The sequence below is a fragment of the Propithecus coquereli genome, unplaced genomic scaffold (assembly GCF_000956105.1).
Source record: "Propithecus coquereli isolate 6110/MARCELLA unplaced genomic scaffold, Pcoq_1.0 Scaffold459, whole genome shotgun sequence".
Classification (NCBI taxonomy): Eukaryota; Metazoa; Chordata; class Mammalia; order Primates; family Indriidae; genus Propithecus; species Propithecus coquereli.
Window position 1 is genome coordinate 695,656 of NW_012150385.1, and position 18,041 is coordinate 713,696.

Genomic DNA, 18,041 nt, shown 5'->3' on the forward strand with positions numbered 1-18,041 from the left:
ATGTGATTGAGTTCACCCCTGGGCTGCAGGGTGGCTGCTGGCAATCAGGTTCCTCTAGGACTGCAATGGATCCAATTCCTGCAGAGGCTCCTTCCTTTGGAAGCAGGGACTGTATGACATGCAGGTAACCAGTTGCTGGCTTACTCCGGCTGGCCACCCCGACAGCCTTTTTGAAATTCACAGAATAGGTAGGACTATGCATCACCTGACTCCCCCAGCTGCTGTGCATCTTGCTTGACTAGTACGATCTGAAACAGTGCGGGTCTGGGTGATTAGCTTTTTTTCCAAGTGTGATTTTCTTGTCTCATCTCTGTTTCCTCCTCCTCCAGGAGAAATGGGCCCCATGAGGCCAGTGTGACTTACGAGTCCGCCCGCCAGCCTGAGCCCAGCCTGGGAGGAGGACCATGGATGGCATCATTGAACAGAAGAGCGTGCTGGTGCACAGTAAAATCAGCGATGCTGGCAAGAGGAACGGCTTAATTAACACCAGAAACTTCATGGCTGAGAGCAGGGATGGTCTGGTGTCCGTTTACCCAGCGCCCCAGTACCAGAGCCACCGGGTGGTGGCCAGCGCAGTGCCGGCTGTCCTGGACAGCAGCAGGAACGAGCCGGTGCAGCAGCTGCTGGACCCCAACACCCTGCAGCAGTCGGTGCAGCCCCACTCCCGGCCCAACATCTTCCTGTACTCAGAGGGCCTGCTGCGCTCCTGGGGCGATGGCATGGCCGCCGACTGCTGCGAGACCACTTTCATCGAGGACCGGTCCCCCACCAAAGACAGCCTGGAGTACCCGGATGGGAAGTTCATTGACCTCTCGGCCGATGACATCAAAATCCACACCCTGTCCTATGACGTGGAGGAAGAGGAGGAGTTCCAGGAGTTGGAGGTCAGTGGCCTTCTGGGAATGGGCGGTGGGGATTCCGGGGCTGGGGGGATAACTCATGAGTGCCCCGCGAAAGTTAGGGAATGAAACTAGTGTGCAGAGAAACTGAAGGCGTTCTTGGTGCCCTTCCCTGCTGAATATTTGTGAAAGATTGAGCAGTGGAGAAAGATTAGACGGGCAGCAGTGATCCTAGTCAGAGATGACCTGAGGTGATGGCCGTCGGAGAGGCCTGCAGGCGGCAACACTGGCGGGCCAGCTGGGGGTCCCTGCTGTCCATCACCCTGTGAGAGGGAGAGGCCGTGGACAAACGTGAGCAAGATGAGAGGGACGCCGATCCCAGAGCCACATAGGATTGAAATGTGTGTGTTGAGGGGGGGCAATTTGGGAAGTATTTCTGCTGTCACTTGTGGGCCCCTTGATTTTGCATTCCATAGTTTCTACTGAGAGGTTATAGGTTTCTTGGTAGAGCTAAACCGTGCTGGAAGAAATAGTAGAAATTGATAGTCTAAGGGGAAGAGGAATTAAATTGCTAGATGAATCATTTCTTCAGTGGACTGGCGAGCAGGTTAGGGCATTTGAACTACATTCCCAGAAATGTGTGTATTGGACGTGGTGTGACAGGGCACGGCAGTTGCCGAGTGTGCAGCACTGTGTCCCTTCAGAGCAGCACCTGGCCGGAGGTGAGAGCCGCTGCTCAGGGGCGTGAGTGAGGAGATAGCCGCCCACGCCCGCAGAGTCATCCCACTGCAAGTGAGGGTAGAAGGTGCTCCCCCAGGACGCAGTGGCAGAAAGAGCTGGGCCAGCCCTTCCGGGTCTGACCTCCAGGAGGCCGTGTGGTCAAAGGGAAGGTGTGTTTGTTTCTGGCTGCGTCGGGAAAACATTTTTGTAGGTGGAGGGGAGATGTTCAGAGCAGAGGATCCAGGGTCCTGGGGGGGAGACAGGCCACAAGCAGAGGTCCTGGAGGGCTGGCCTTTCAGAAGTCAGCTTGCGCTTGCCTGAGAGAGAAGAGGGGTGGGGGAGGAAACGGGGGGTTCATGTTGGCTGAGGTTACCATGGTGGGGGGACTTCGGGACATGAGCAGACTGGAGACAATTCAGAGCCCTGACTTGGAGGAAGTGATGATTCTAGAAGACTACTGGAGAAACTTTCAAGCAGCATTGTTAGTTTGCGTGAGAATTTAGTCTGACTGGGGCTCCGCGACTTTCTCCAGCGATGTGGGGCCATCATAGCAGCTGAGGCCCTCTTGGCGGCGTGTGCTCTGGAGGGGCAAGAGGGAGGAGGTTTGGAACAGAATCAGACCCCACAGGGAAACCATAAGGCACGACAGGCCAAGGAGACCAGCGGGTCAGGCCTGGAGATACCAGTGAGGACCCGACACAGCTGCAGGGAAACAGCTTTAGTCGGGAAGAGATTCAGAATTGGAGAGGTAAACTCGGATGTCGGAGCAGCACCAGCCAGTGGAGCCCATGGAGCCCGACTGGTTGAGGGTGGGGAGTTGTTGGCAGGGAAAGGGCCCACGACCTGTGACACCCAGACGTCCGAGGAGGCCCTCACAACCTGGATGCATCTGCGAGGGGTGCACAATTATGCCTGGGCTAGGGGAAGTGGGAGGGTGCTTTGGCTTCTGTTCTGAAGCCTCTGTTAAGTGTCTCCTGTTGTCCAGGATCTGAGGGTTTTGCTGAAAGCAGAGGTATAAACGCTGTGTGACCTGTAAAAGTTAGCGAGGAAGGTGCATGAAAATGAATTTTTGGCCTCACACAGGAGTTATGAGGACTGAATGCCCAGTTTGTTCCGAAAGCATACGAAAGAGGGAACGAGGCTCCAAGCTCATGTGGAGGGTCAGAAATTCACTGCAGTCAGGAACCCCACCCCCACTGCATCTTGAGGATGAGGATAAAGAGGTTTGTGGGGCGGTGGCAGGAGAACTCCAGTCCAATAGGACATGGGGGCCACAGAGGCAGCCGACCTGGGAACTCTGCAGGGAATGATAACCGGTTAGAAATGCTACGACCCTCCCCCACCCGGTGGTAGATGGGGTCGGGGAGACATGACCGAGAGGGAAATGGGGTCCCATCGCTGAGGACCTCGTGAGCCACCTAAGGGAGACAGGACATAGGCAGGGTCACAAACTCAGACACCTGCAAGATGGGAAGGACCCCAGTGAAAGAGTCAGGAAGGTGCCCAGAGGAGGGTGGGCTTAGCACCTGGAGAGCCCAGGCCCTGCCCAACCTGTCGTCCTCTCAGGTCCAGCATGGTGTGGGCTGTGCTGCTAGACATGCTGAATGGATTTGTTAGAGTATCTGAGAGTCAGAATGCTCCCAAATTTAATTCACAAGACAACCCAAAGTGAGCCGGGTGTTACATGGAAGAATTGGGAACTGCGGGCAGCAGGCTTTGACCACGGGAACCATGGAGGGGTTTCAGGAGGGAGGGCTGTGGTCAGACCTGTGTCTTCAGAAGCTGCTCTGGCCACAGGTGGGACGAGGGTGGAGGGGAGATGAAGGCAGGAGAGGGCCAAGGGGCTAAGACCACACTCGGTGCACCCTCTACCCCCACTGGGGGTCTGTCAGATGAGATCAGGACAACATTAGAAGGGGGACAAAATACCTAAAAAGTGAAATTTGCTATTGATTGGAGATGAGGAGAGAAGAGTGGCAAGGAAGGAGTCAGAGGTGTCCTCAAGTCCCCAGGTGGCCGAACTGGCCAGCAGAGGATTTTCAGCTTTGTTGTGAGTTTTTGGAAAATTAGCTCCAATATATAATAAGCCCCAGCAATAGAAGGCTTGGAACAGTAACTAGATTGAAAAAGAGATTCTGGATGTCTCTGTCATTCCTTTCTCACTGTGTGGGCTTTATCCCCCTCATTATATCCCACACTTTCCTTGAATATCTACACTATGTCAGGGTCAGTGGGAGATGACCAGGTGATCAACACATCTTCTTGGTCCTCAGTTAACTTCCCTCCTGTGACTGTACAATGGACTGTACCCAAAAGAATTCTGTTACTCTTTCTTTGAGACTTGCATGCACATGAACACAACCAACATTTAAATGCAATTTTTTTATTCCTAGTATGTCCAAATCGATGTTTTTGGCAATTATTGAATCCATTTCATTGCAACAACTTTTCGCATAATGACCTCAGCAGGGAGATGCAGGTTTTGGAATTCTACAAAGGTCTGAAATCTGCTCAGAACAACATCTTAAATTAAAGTTAGGAGGTAGCGGAGGTGGAGACAGACTCGTCTATCCTGGTGGGTTCATGGCTTTGACAGGTGGTGCAGACTTCCAGGGAGGTGAGCTCTCCCACCCCATCTTGTTCCTCTGTGCTAGCAACAGCAGTGGTAGCACAGCAGAAACAATTCTTTTAATAATACAGCAGCAGGAATCTTTATTTATTATAATAGAACCTATTCTGTATTCATATTTTTATAGTGACTTTTGATTATAATAGTAAGATAGAGCATGTTGGCATTTATATTTTGGCCTGAAAAGGTACTTCCCAATAACATCGATGGAACAGCAAGTTGTTTAAAAAGTAAGCTGCTTCTTAGGCACTTAGTGAGACTTTCTGGTGGACATCCAAGGAGCTCACCACACCAAGAAATGGCACCTCCCACAGCCTCTGAGGAGCAGAAATAAAGACACATCGTGGCTGCTGTCATTCCTACAATGCTGTTTAGGACACCGGTGGAGGATTTCAAGGGGTCACCAGAAGTGGTTAATTTGGTCCTTTAGGAATTCTATGAAAACAAAAGATATTTTCTCAGAAACATTCTTACAATATTGCTATGGTGCTTTTTATTCTATTTTTGTTTTGTAAACGAAGAAAAACTAATGACTGACTAGAAGTGTCATTGTACAAAAAGTAACTGTTCTATGGTTTATTCTTTTTTCCATTCTATTAAATAATAAAGGAGCATGTATCAGTCAGCATTTGCTGTATAACAAATTACCCCAAAACACAGAGGTTTTAATACAACTCTATTTAGCTCAGGATTCTGAGGGTCATCAAGTGGCACTGGGCTCAGCTGGATGCTTGTTCTGCTGGGCTCACCCGGGCTCAGCATTTGTCCACAGTTAGCTGCCGATGGGTGAGGCAGCCCTGCTAGAGGGTGTTAGCTAGCTGTTGGCTGCAGTGACAGAGGTGACTGCATTGCCCAGCAGGCTGTCCCAGGCTTTGTCACATGGCAGCCATGCTAGGGATCCCAAGAGCAGCAGAGAAGGTAAGTCCCACTGTACAAGGGCATTTCAAGTCTTGGCCTGTGTCCTGCATGTTATTGCCTTATTGGTTGGTTGCCAGTACTACTACCGTAGAGCAAAAAAGCATAGACTCTGGCATAATTTTTCTGAAAGATCATCTAATTGGACAGAGTGACAACAGCCATGATCATATTGTGACTGAAACAAATACAGTAAATATTGATCTGGAACTCTTTCCAGAAGGCAGTTCCACTTCAGAAAAGGAAAAAAAAACATGATTTTAATGTCTTTAGGAATTCTACAGTTTCACTTGGTCTGTAGCAAATGGATACTGTTTCCTGAACTGCCCTGGTTAGGAGCAGGCTCCTCTGGCTGGAGGTCCTGTCTGCCAGGTGGCCCGGCCAGCCTCTGCCCCATCACACCACCAGGTGAGCCTCATCCCTGGCGTTTAAGCAGACTTCCCAGATCCACCGAGGTTTGCTCACCTGGCACGCATCTTTGCAAGAGCATATGGAGTTTTCAGTTTGCCTTGGTGGTTGTGGTAGTAACATGAACAGGTTCTGTAGCTAAGTTTGAGAATATTTATGGAAGGGCCTCAAGTGTTTAGCAGGTGTTGATGATTTGTTCTGCTCCACCTTAAGTCACAAGCGGAGTGAGTTGTGGCTTGATATCAGGCAGAAGGATCTAAGGGGACTTCTGAGGGCTCTGCAGGAACACAGAGGCGACACTCATTATCTAGTGTTATTGTGCCCAATGTGACTACACAGGCACCCACAGGGGTGCCTGCAGGACACTCTGGGTGGTGATAATTGGGCCTGGTGTCCTGTGGCCTAGGGGCTTCTCTCTGATATGACCATTGCTTCATCCAATTCCCAGCCAGAACTAAAAACTGCAGCCTCCAGGAACACCAACAGCAGGAAACCACCTCTCCTTTCCACACAAATAAACTCAAACAGAGAGATTCAGGGACAAATAATAAAGCAGTTCTCAAAATATGCAATTTGAGTTTAAAGCTATGAAATCAAGTGGCTGGAGTCCGCACTAGAGAGGCCTGACAGCCCTCCTGCTGTTACAGATGATGACCGGATGTGGAAAAGCACATTATTGCCTCTTACTTGTGACAGTGCAAAACCTTTTAAACCTAGAGCACATGGAGTGCCATCTCTGAGAAACAGTGCTGAGGGCCGAGCCTGTCCTTCACCGAAGGAAGAAAGGGGGAGGGAAACTTGTGTTTATGGGGCACCTTCTCTGCTGGGCACTCCGCGGCGTGCATTCTGCCATCTATCTGATCCTCAGGACACTGGGGACAGGTGATGTCACTGTCCTCTTCCTGCATGGGGTGGACTGAAGCTCGGGTTGTTCCCAATATCACACAGTTGGCTTTGCTGGCAGCCCTTGGATCTGAGACAGGCCCGCTGACTTTAGACTCTTGTCTCCTAATGACAATGCTGTTCTTCCTACATTAGGAGAAAAATTATAGTCCACAAACAAAACACAGAGAGACGGAGCTAGGATCATCTCAGGCCACTTTACCTCTGTGAATGCTCAGCTAGGCCTCTCCAAGATGGTGGAGTCTGTCTTCCCATTTACAAACTTGAAACCTGTTGGAGGACATAGAATTTTATAACCGCAGTGTAGCACTTACATGTACCTCATTCATAAATATGGAAAAAGGGGGGCGGCTCTCTACATTTGAAGAAAACCCAAAAGCATGAATGCGACAGAACAAGTAGAGAACATTTGACCCAGAGGAAACAGAATTCAGAAAATAGTAGACGGCATTTTGAAAATTATTTTTAGTATTCCAGGGAAATTTGGGGGGCTGATTTGGGTTGGGGGGATTTTTTGTTTTTTGTTTTGTGTATTTGTTTGTTCACCTCATTGCAGTGGCTTGAATCTCAAATACAGGGTTGAGTAGAAGTGGAAAGAGTCAGTGAACATCCTTATTTTGCTCCCGATCTTGGGGAAGACATTCAGGTTTCCATGAATAAGGATGTCAGCTATGGTGTTTTGTAGACACTGTTAATCAGGTATAGGATGTTCCCTTTACTCACTGCTTTATTGAACAGTTTGCTTTTAATCAAAAATGGGTGTTCAATTTGTCAGATGGCTTTTTTTCTATTTCTATTTAGGTTATCATGTGTGGTGTATGTGTGTGTGTGTGTGTATATATATATATATATAAATTTTTTGTCCTTTATTCTTTTGTCCTTTAATGATATATGTATGACATTAACTGCTTTGCAGATATTAAACCATCCTTGCATTTGGGAATAAATCCCACTTTGTAATGGTATGCAGTCCTCTTTAAATGTTGCTGGGTTTTACTTACTAGTAATTTGCTAAGGATTTTTATATCTGTGTCCATGAGGGATATTGATCTGTGGTTTCTCTTTCTTGTGATATCTTTTCCTGGCCTTGGTATCTGGGTAACTTTGGCCTCATAGTGAGACAGAGACTAGCAGGTACTACTTTGGGCATTGCTTTGGGCATTGCTGCTGCACTGCCTTACTGAGTCAGGAAGACTTAAAGTTTCAAATTGCCCAGATCAAAATAGGAGGGAGGCAGGGCAAGTTCCAACTGGTTAGAACCAAGATGGTGGAGGGACACCGTCCCTTTCGTGAATGTGCCTCCCTTGGTTTAGCCTATAATTAAACCATAGCTTAAATAGAAAGGCAGCAGAAACCAGAGGCAGTTCTCTTCTGCAGAGAGAGCTATCCTCTACTCTGTCTGTGGAGTAGATTTTCTGTAGTTTCTTAATAAATCTCACTTTCACCATATACTGTTGGCTCACTCCTGAACTCTTTCTTGCTCAAACCCACTTGGACTTCAAGTGGTTCCTAGCATTGAGAGTCACTTTTCTGTGTCAGTAGAATAAGTTAGGAACTGTTCCCCCTGCTATTTTCTGAACAATTTTGTGTGGTATTGGTACGATTTCTTTTGAAGTATTTGTTAGAAGTCACCAGTGAAGACATCTGGGCCTGGGCTCTTCTTTGTGGAAAGATTTTCAATTACTGAACTAATTATGTTACTTTAGTGTTGTAAGTCTGTTGTTTTAAAGAAAATCTGAAGATGTTGCTTTATTCTTGACTCAGTTTTAGTAATTTGCGACCATCTTATCTAAATTATCTAAATTGTTGGCATAAAATTGTCCATAATATTCTATTTAAATCCTTTTACTTTCTGTGTGGTTAGTAATAATGTCTCCTCTTTCATGCCTAATTTTGGTAATTTGAACTTTTCTATTTCTTCCTTGGTTAGTCTGGCTAAAAGTTTATCAATTTTGTTGACCTTTTCAAATAGCTGATTTCCAGTTCCATCGATATTTTTTTCCCAATTGTTTTTCCAATTTTCAATTTTGTTAATTTTTACTCAGCTATTTTATATTCTTCCATTTCTTTTTGCTTAAATTTGCTCTTCTTTATCTAATTTTTTTAGGTGGGAACTGGGATTGAGGTTTGTTTCTTTTATAATATATGAGTTCAAAGTTGTAACTTTCTATCAAACACTGTTTAGCTGTGTCCTATAAATTTTGATATGTTGTGTTTTCATTTTCATTTAGTTCAAAGTATTTTTTATATCCAGTGTGTTTACTTATTTTACTAACAAGTTCTTTATTAATGTGTTGTTTAATATCCAGGTATTCAGGGATCTCTCACATTTTTCCTATCATTTATTCCTAATTAAATCTCATTATAGATGAAGGACATATTTTGTATTATTTATCTTTTACATTGATTGACACTTGATAGTGGCTTAGTATATGATTTGTCACATGGGAAGAATGAGTATTCTTCCATCATGTGAAGTGTTTTATAGACGTTCGTTAGCCCATGGTGGTTAATCATGCTGTGCGTGTCTTCTGTCTTTGCTCTTTATCTGCCTAGTTGTTCAATCAAGAGTGGAGTATTAGAAATATTCACTTTTGTGAAATTGTCTGTTTCTTCTTTCAATTTTGTCAGTTCTTGCTTCATGTATTTTTGGATTCCACTATTGCGTGTACATATATAATTGCTATATCTTGCAAAAATTTTTATTATGAAGTTTCCCTCCTGTGTCTAATACTGTTTCTTGTCTTAAGGTCCATTTGGTCTGATATTAATATAGTTGCTGTACTTTCTTATTATTACTGTTTGCATGATATATCATTTTCTATCTTTTTGCTTAGAATTTATTTTTGTCTCTGTATTTAAAGTGTGTCTCTTGTAGAAAGCACATAGTCAAATCTTGTTTTTTTTTTAAATTAAGTCTTATAGTGTCTGTCTTTTGATTGAAGTATTTAGTCCATTTGCATTAATGTAGTTTTTGATATGGTTGAATTACATCTGCCATTTTGATTTTTGTTTTCTACATGTTTCTTGGTTTTGGTGTTATTGTTTCTGTTTCTTCTTACTGCCTTTTTCTATTATAAATTAATATATTTAGGGTACTGTTTTAATTTCCCTGTTGGTATTTTACTATATTTTTTGTTATTTTCTCAGCAGTGTCTCTGCAGATTACAATAAGGATCTTAATTGATTCAGTTTACTTTAAATTAGAACTAAATTTATTCTAGTAAAAGATAGCTATAGAAACTGCTCCAGTATGGCTTCATTTTCTCTCTCCTTTTTTTAGCTCATATTGTCATGTATATATTTCATACATATGTTATCAATCTAACAATACTGTTTCAATTATTGACTTATATAATTATCTTTTAAGAATTATAAGAGAACAGGAGAAAAATATATAGCAGTCTATAGTTACCCTCCCTTTTATTTACTGTTTCCAGTGTTCTCTCTCTCTTCCTGTGAATTCAAATTACCATCTGATGTTGTTCACTTTCAGCCTGAAGACTTCTTTTACTGTTTCTCATAAGACAAGTCTGCCAGGAACAGATTCTCTCAGTCTTTATTTGCTGAGAATGTCTTTGTTTTGCCCTTGTTGGTTTTGTTGGACATAGAGTTCTTGTTTGACAGCTGTTTTGTTCACTTTGAATGCCTCACTCTGTTCCCTCCTAGCCTGTATTGTTTCTGCTTCTTAGGAAAAGTTAAATATCAGTTGTACTGATATTTTCCTGATCAAGATGAGTCTTTTTTTTTTTTCTTCTCCTCTTATTTCTTTCAAGATGGTCATTGTTTTTAAACAATTTGATTCCTATGTCTTGGTGTGGGCCTTTTAGTATTTTTTTCTATTTGGGGTTCATCGAGCTCTTTGAATGTGCAGATATTTTCCTTCATATTTGGGAAGCTTTGGACCATTATTTATTCAACATTTTTGTTTCCTTTTCTCTCCTCTCCTTCTTGAACTACCTCGAACTACCAATGCAAATACGTTGGTATGCTTAACATCCCACAGATATTTTCTTCTCTTCATTTTCCTTTAACAGTTTTCTACATGTTCTTCGGGTTGGATAATTGGGCTGTCTTTCAGATATGTATTTCTTCTGTCATGGCAAATCTGCTGTTGAGACCCTCTTGTGAACTTCCATTTCAGATTGTACTTTCAATTCTATAATTTCTGTCCAGTTAGTTTTTATGGTTTCTGTGCCTTTATTGATATTATTTTGAATCATTATCATTGTGTTTTCCTTTTGTTATCAAATGTGGTTTACTTTAGCCTATGAACATATTTGTCACAATGTATTAAAGTCTTTTTCTGCTAAATCCAACATCTGTGTCCACTCAGAGTAAGACAGTTTCTATTGACTGCTTTTTTTTTCTGAGTATTGGTCATACGTTTCTGTTTTTTCACTTGGCTTGTATTTTTTGTCATGGATAAAAACTAGATTAAACATTTTTAATAATATATTGTAACAACTTTGGGATTCTGATTTTTTTTCCCTGAGGTCATTATGATTGTTACACAGCCTTTTATTGTTGTTGTTGTTGTTTTGGGTTTTTTGTTTTATTTCGTTTTTGTTTTCTTGGTGACTTATCTGGACTAAATATGTAGAATCTTTCTCCTGTATAGTATTCAGCCCCTGATGGAGCTCCTTAGTTTTGTTTTGTTTTGTTTTGTTTTGTTTTTAACCCTTATTTTTATTGTTAAGCTTGACTTCCTGGGTCTGCATGGCTTAAAGGCCAGCCAGTTAGTTGTTGGTCAGAGGCTGAGCTCAAATAGTAGATTAGATTTCCACTCTCTGCCAACAGATTGGTTTGTGGTTTGGGGAATGCATTCAAAGTTCAGGCAGTTTTCACATCTGCTCTACCTCCTACTGTCCATTTGGCTCTCTCCTACCTTCTCTGTGCATTTTCATTGCCACCAGGTCAGCCAGGGATGTGAGGAGAGCTTACCCAGCCCCTCTGTGGTTCTCTCATCTCTGGGGGCTCCCTGTTAAATTCCTGGGTTATACTCTAGTTTGCCTTTTGATCCAACCAGGACTATAGTCTTAGGCTAGGAGAGCTGCAAGCTATTCCCATTAGTAGCAGGGCATGGGTTTGCCACCCTCTGTCTCCAGTCAGTTCAGCCTCTTCCATTAATGGAGTCCCTCCTGTCCATGGCTAGCCCCGTCGCAGTAGCAGTACTTCATGGCCAAGCTGCTGGGCAGCTTGGAGCAGCCCAGGGCAAGAACGCCACAGACCCCTACTCTTCTTACTTGAAATTCAGCAGTTTTTCATAAACACTTTTTAATATATAGTTGGCCATTAATCAATTTGAGGATATGGCTGTTTTTGACAATTTTGTCCAGTTGTTCCTTGAGGACAGGATTTGCCTACTTCCTGACTGCCCTACGAGGAGTCTTGCCAGGATATTACCTGAAGTGATGGACCTGCATTTCCCAGCACACACTAGATATTGGACAAAGAGTATGTTGATTCCCACAGATGCCTTGTGGTTAAGAATTTTAATCAAATTAATTATCTGTAAATAATATATATATTTGCATATGGCATTAGAAAATTAAGTTACTCATTTCCCTCTCTTGGAACAGTCTGTAAATAGAGAAATATATTTAGATACCCCAGTTTCCTTCAGATCTATGTGTGGATCACTCATAAGGGAATCAGTTTTACCTCTTTATACATATATCTCATTTTATGTTGCCCAAACTATAGCAAACACCTTATTGCGTGAAGAGCCAGTGCTTGAATAACATTGGCTTCTCTAGAAATTATGTTTACTTTCATGAAATAAATATTTGTCCCCATTGAGAACATGCCAAATACTCAAAGTTTCCAAAGAAAAATTCAAAAATATTTTGTGAAATATAAACATGACCATGACTGGCCTGGTAGAATGACATCTAATGTTTTAATTTTCTGTATGGAATATAACCTGCATTGAAAGGTGTAACTTAAGGCATGTTTCTCAAAAAATAAAAATCGATGTCTTTACAATATCATCTTACATGTTCTCATCGTGTTCGTGTGAAAGGCTCTGGCGTGTGCAGTGTGGCCATTGGAGGGGAAGGGGAGAGTGGATGACAAGTCCACCTGTCATGACAGTACAGACTGTTCTTCATATTCATTTGAAGCACTTTTTGATGAGTAAAGGGGTCAGGGTGTCGAACCAAATGTGTATGCTAAAAAAGAAAAGCCTTTTTAATTCTTCAAGCTTGTTGCGGCTTCTATGCCACTAATCAAAATTGTGGGTGAGTAGAGAGACCTGTTACGTCTGTGACTGCCTTAACAAAGGGAACCATTGCCAGAGAATTGAATCTTTTGTCACTGTAAGGCTATAATTACCGTAATGGAATCTCGCTTTCCTATATTTACATGTAGCTGTGAGCTAAATACTTTCTGACATGGGTAATGATGACAAATGTAGTTTGAATAACAATGAAGAGAAGGCCCATAACTTTGAGGAATCTCTTCCATACTCAGTTTGAAGAAATACTAGTTAAATTTTGATTCTAACTCAAATTGTAGTTTAATAAATTCACCCCAAACTTGGCTGAAGGCCTTCTTGCCTCAAGTAATATTCACTTAAACAAAATTCAATACAAATAAAAAGGATCCTTTGGAGTGTCTTGTAGATTCGCTCAATGGCTTATTAAAACATCTCTCTTCATGGGTCTGCCACTGTCTTTAGCACTTTGGTGGCTCTGCAATATGTGGATAAAGCATATTTCTTTAAAGCTTAGTCTAAGGCCTTGGCACTCCATTGTACTTAACCAATGTTGAAAAAAAAAATCATCTCCTACTTATCATATTATCATATTGCAAGAAAAAATATGATAAACATTAAAATTAAATAGAAGGAACACATTCTTTGAATTCAAGATATTAGTGATGATGACGTATTGCTTTAAAGGGGTAATGAGAAACAAAGTCTTCACAGTACAATCCAGTTCAGATATCTAGTGATCATGCCACTGGGAACAATGACAGATGTATCATTAAAACCCAAAGATGAGCCCAACTTTTATTTTAACCAATATTCTTCTTTTTTTTCTCTGTAGCAAATCATTTCACAGTATTTCCTAAAAACACTTAAGAAACCACATCAGAAACATAGGTGGTCTGGGGTGCATGATGAAGCTTGCATAGAAAGAAGCTGTAGTCGGTGGTGGCCACACAGATCTCATGACTTTCAGTGTGCTGGGGTTTTACAAAGTTAGATTTCCAGAACAGTCAAAGGGGCATTTTGTTTGTTCAAGAGTCTGTTCCTGTTGACATCACTAGAAGGGTGAGGGATACTCTGTCCTTGCGGATCAAGAACGAACACACGGATCTTCAGTGGAACCTGGTAAAATGGTACAGGTGATCAGCACTTCTGTTCATTTAGAAGAGAGAGACGTGGATGGGGGTAAGAGGGAGGCCCTCACTGGGAAAGATGTGCTGGGTGATTCCTGTCTGGGCTCATCTTTAGTGCAGAATGTTGTCATTCTCATGCAGAGAAATGATGAATAACTGCTACCTGGGCCTTCCTAGGAGTTGGAGTTGCTGAAGATCCCAGGAAAAAAAGCCATTTTCCTCTTGCATAATGAAATTCACGTTGTGTCCCACGTATCAGTCCCCAGTGGAACGCTAGACTGTGTTATGAAAAGTAGCCTCTGTCCAGTTTAAGAAAGTAAATCTTCAGAACAAGAGGTACATGCTGTTGTTCGGTGGTGTTAATTGAAAAATGTCCCCTTGGTGTGGTTAATGTAAATCTTCAGTAAGTTTTTATTGTACCTCAAACTCATTTATAGGCAAAAAGTAAGCCAGCCTACAGTGGTGCCATATGTTAGAGGACAAATAATTAGAAATCTCACCTTTGGAAAGGTGAGAACCACCAGGGATATTATGGAAGTCTGTGTCCCCATAAAACAAATAGAATATGTGAAGGAAGAGAACATTCCTCAGAGTTAAAAGGAGTATATTTAGAAACAGAGCACATAGCTCAGAATCTTATAACCTTACATAAGACTTTACCCATAGAGGCCTAGACTGTAAAGTATAGATTCAAGAATGATTCAGCAGAGACAACAGTGGTGCTTCAAGGAGGCCCGGTTGGGGGTGGGGGCACGTGGGGACCAGATGGGGCACCTGTACCTCGCGGTCCAGTCACAGAAGGCAGTTGTCCTCCAGCAGTCTGCCCACTGCTCTGCAGGCCCAGGCTGGTGGAACTTGGGTGTGCTCCAGTGTGGTAGGTTGTATGGGTTTCACTCTCATGCTTCCTCTGGAAAACAGAGGAGCAGGCAAGCCATTGGGGTCGATTAGTCAGTTGTGTCTCTTCCTGTATCACTTTTGCTTTTTCTCTTTTAAAATCTCATCAGGTAGCAGATCTCCAAACAGTTCCGTAAAACCCAGATTCCCTGAGGGTAACCCTAGGGGCACTGCAGCCTCTTTCTACTTCTGCACCACCATGTGGGCTTTGTCACCGCAGGGCCTTCCATATGCCTGGAATGTTCTTACTTGTACCCTTTGCTTGACTGGCTTCTTGTCACAACCAGGTCTCCATTTAAATACCATTATTTATGTGTTCGTTCACTTATTTGTTTATTTTCTGCCTTGTTTGACACATCTGTCTTGGGCCACATTTCCTGGAAGCAGACACTGACATGAGCACTCAGGAGCAAGGAGTTTGCTAAGAATACGCTCCCAGGACGGACGAGCAAGTGAGCGTGGCAAGGCAAGCAAGGGACGATTTCAGGCAGAGTTCCACAGAGGGGACCTCAGCCTGATCCTGCAGGAGAGTGTAGGTTGTGGCTGTGATGGCCCAAGGCCCTCCGCAGCCACCAGGAACTGTACAGCTAGCAATTCACAGGTGGTAGTTCACAGGTACAGGTAGGTCACAGGTACAGGTAGGTCACAGGTAGTTCACAGGTGGTAGTTCACAGGTACAGGTGGGTCACAGGGAAGTAAGGAGCAGAGACATAAACTCCTAGATACATCTCCAGTTCTTAGCCCAGAGCTCGGCAGGCATACGGTAAGCACATAATTAATATTTGTGCCAATTCATCTAAGGAATAAAAAAACTATCGAGAAATCCAAGCTAAATTTCATAAGTTTTTTCTTTTAATGGAAATGAAGCCAAACTCTGTGTGAGTGCCCTAGTACCTTGAGAGTTTTCTCAGTACGAATCTTAGGTGACCTTGACTTTGTTTAGTAAAGTGCTTTAAAAAGTCACCCATGTCCAATGCAAGAAGCAGAAATGGAACTCGGGCCTCCTGGTGCACAGCTGGCTCCTTAGGGCCTTGGCAGTAGCACCTGTATGTCTCCTTGTCTCGGGGTAACAGGGTCAATGACACATTTTAAATTGCTCCCGGCAACATTCTGCACTGCGTTGAAACCCAAGAGGAGGTTGTGTCTTCCACAAACCACAAAACAAAGATAGACTCCAAGTAAGGAATAAAAAGAAAGCAAGATATGAATATTATGAATGACACGCCATTGGTATTTTATTAACAAAAGAAATTCCCCAGTCATTCTAGCCAGAGAGCTCCTCCTTTGTGAGCTGTCAAGTAGGAAGAGCAGGAGACGAGCTGGAGCAGCCGAAAGGGGTGGAGGGTGCTGGCTGGGTGGGCACCGCTCTCTCCCGGGCCTGTCCTCAGCCAGAGCCCGCATGCTCAGCCTGCTGGCCGTGTCCTCCCTGCCTCTCTTTTTAAACACATTGATGCAGCGGGTACACCCCTAACCAATTAGGTCAGGATCTCTGGGGTCAGTATTTTTCTTGAAGCCCTGCAGGTGGTTCTGGTTTAAGACCCATGGGTCTAGGTGGTAGTGTCATGATCTTGATCGAGATCCCCTGTTCTGAAGCAGTCGGCTTGTTGTATAAAGAGCTGGGCCTGTTCTGAATCAATTTGGTTGCAGTCACCAACCCCTGCACAAGTCCCTGAAGTGTGTCCCACGGAACACTTGACTGTGAAAAGAGAAAGGGTTTGGGAACACTGGGTACCTGTCCCCACCTCCTGAGAACTCATGGTGCTCACCAGAAAGTTACAGCCCCACAAGTCCCAGAGGTTAAAGCCAGACAAAACCCTCCTGTTCGACTAACTCAGTGACTCCTGGATTAATGTGGCCCTAAGCCTTTTTGTTTCAGAATGCCACTTTTGGTGACTTTCTGAAGCAGTGTGTCACTGAGCGGACTTTGGGAAACACTCCCGGCCTAGCCATTCACAAGCCGGCAGTTGGATGCTGGAGAGGAGGAGGGAGCTAAGCTCCGGGTGACAGCTGCACCAGTGACCCTGGAAGGACCTTGCCTCGCGTCACAGGAGCAAAGCCAGAACGTGTCCACATGAGTGCAGGCTTGGACCCCCATCACATGGAGAAGTCTGTCCTGTCTCTGGGCACCGTGCAGGGCCTGAAGGCAGCTAACGATGCCAGCACCGATGCAGCCTGGAAGGTTGGAGGCTGAACTCCAAACAGAGGACAAAGGACACGGTGAACAGCTGGTCCAATAGTTGGTAGTCCTCCTCCTCCTCCATATCGTTTGCTGAAGGAGAGGCTTGACAGAAAGGTGAGGGGACCACCCTGAGGTGCCCTGGGGGAGAGACTCTCAGAGTGAAGGCACCATCCCCAGGACCCCTCACCAGCACGTCTCCTGAGTCCCTCAAGCCTCAGCATGCACAGGAGTCACCTGGCTCTGGTTAAAGTGCAGGTCCAGTGGCAGGCAGGTGGCCAGAGTCTGCGTTCCTCACAGCTGCCAGGGGACCACTCCGTGAGCAGGGAGGACTGCGCCCTCCCCACAAGGGGTGCAGAAGGTGTGTTCTTCGTCCACTTCAGGGACAAAGGAGTATGAGACTGAGCTTTACTGGGAGCGTTGTTCTCCTCTAGTGACATGGCTCTGCGCCTCATAGCCCCTTGGAAATCCCAGAGCCACACCTGCCCTCCCCTAAGGATGGCCCTTACAGGCTACGACAACTCTCACGTCCACACTTCCCGCACAAGGGCGCCTTGCCCTGGATGACACACTCCCAACCTCTCCACTCTCCCCCATGGGACAGCATCCTACTCTCCTTGCCATCCCGGTGGCTCTGGATCCCTCTTGAAAGGAGTCCAGAGATGCTCTGACCTGTGTGAAGCAGCGTGGAGCCTCCTGCTTCCTTTCTGGGTACTTCCCCCATGATCTCAGCCTCAGAGCACTGCCCCTCCCCCTCCTCTCTGGTCTCCCTGGTGGCGAGGCTCCCTCCACAATGGGAGGGCGGGGCAGGGAGCCACACCCACTTCATGCTCAGCCTGGGGGAGGGGGCGTTGGGTGTAAAGGGGGATTGCAATCTCTGCACTGTCTCTGAGCTTCTAGAAATGCAGCAATTGGTCCAGTTTTATGGAAGAAGTAGGTGAGATCCTTGCACAGCAGCTGCTGGAGACATGTGCTTTATTTTTGCTCTGGGCAGTGACCTAGAAGAAATAAATGTACTCATAAAAGGGACTTGGTTCTTTCCTTGGTGAACAGAATGGGCCATTCATTCAGCTGGAATTGTCCCCTTGTAACAGCCCCATCTGCCTGTCTTTAGCCTGGCTGGGGGAGAGGTGCGAGAGAGCGTCGGAGTCCCAGCACTGGTGGTCTCTGTACTGGCAACTGCTGACCCACCCATTTCCATTCCTTTCTC

The 18,041-nt window shown here is 44.7% G+C and overlaps 1 protein-coding gene across 1 annotated transcript in view; it reads left to right on the forward strand.

Annotated features, from left to right (window-relative positions):
• Window positions 1–404: 404 nt before the first annotated feature.
• The window catches only part of SYNDIG1 (synapse differentiation inducing 1), a 107,834-nt gene continuing 90,197 nt past the window's right edge, over window positions 405–18,041 (forward strand). The window contains exon 1 of the mRNA XM_012655061.1: window positions 405–884. Within this exon, the coding sequence (XP_012510515.1) occupies window positions 405–884 (480 nt within the window). The remainder of the gene's footprint in view (window positions 885–18,041) is intronic.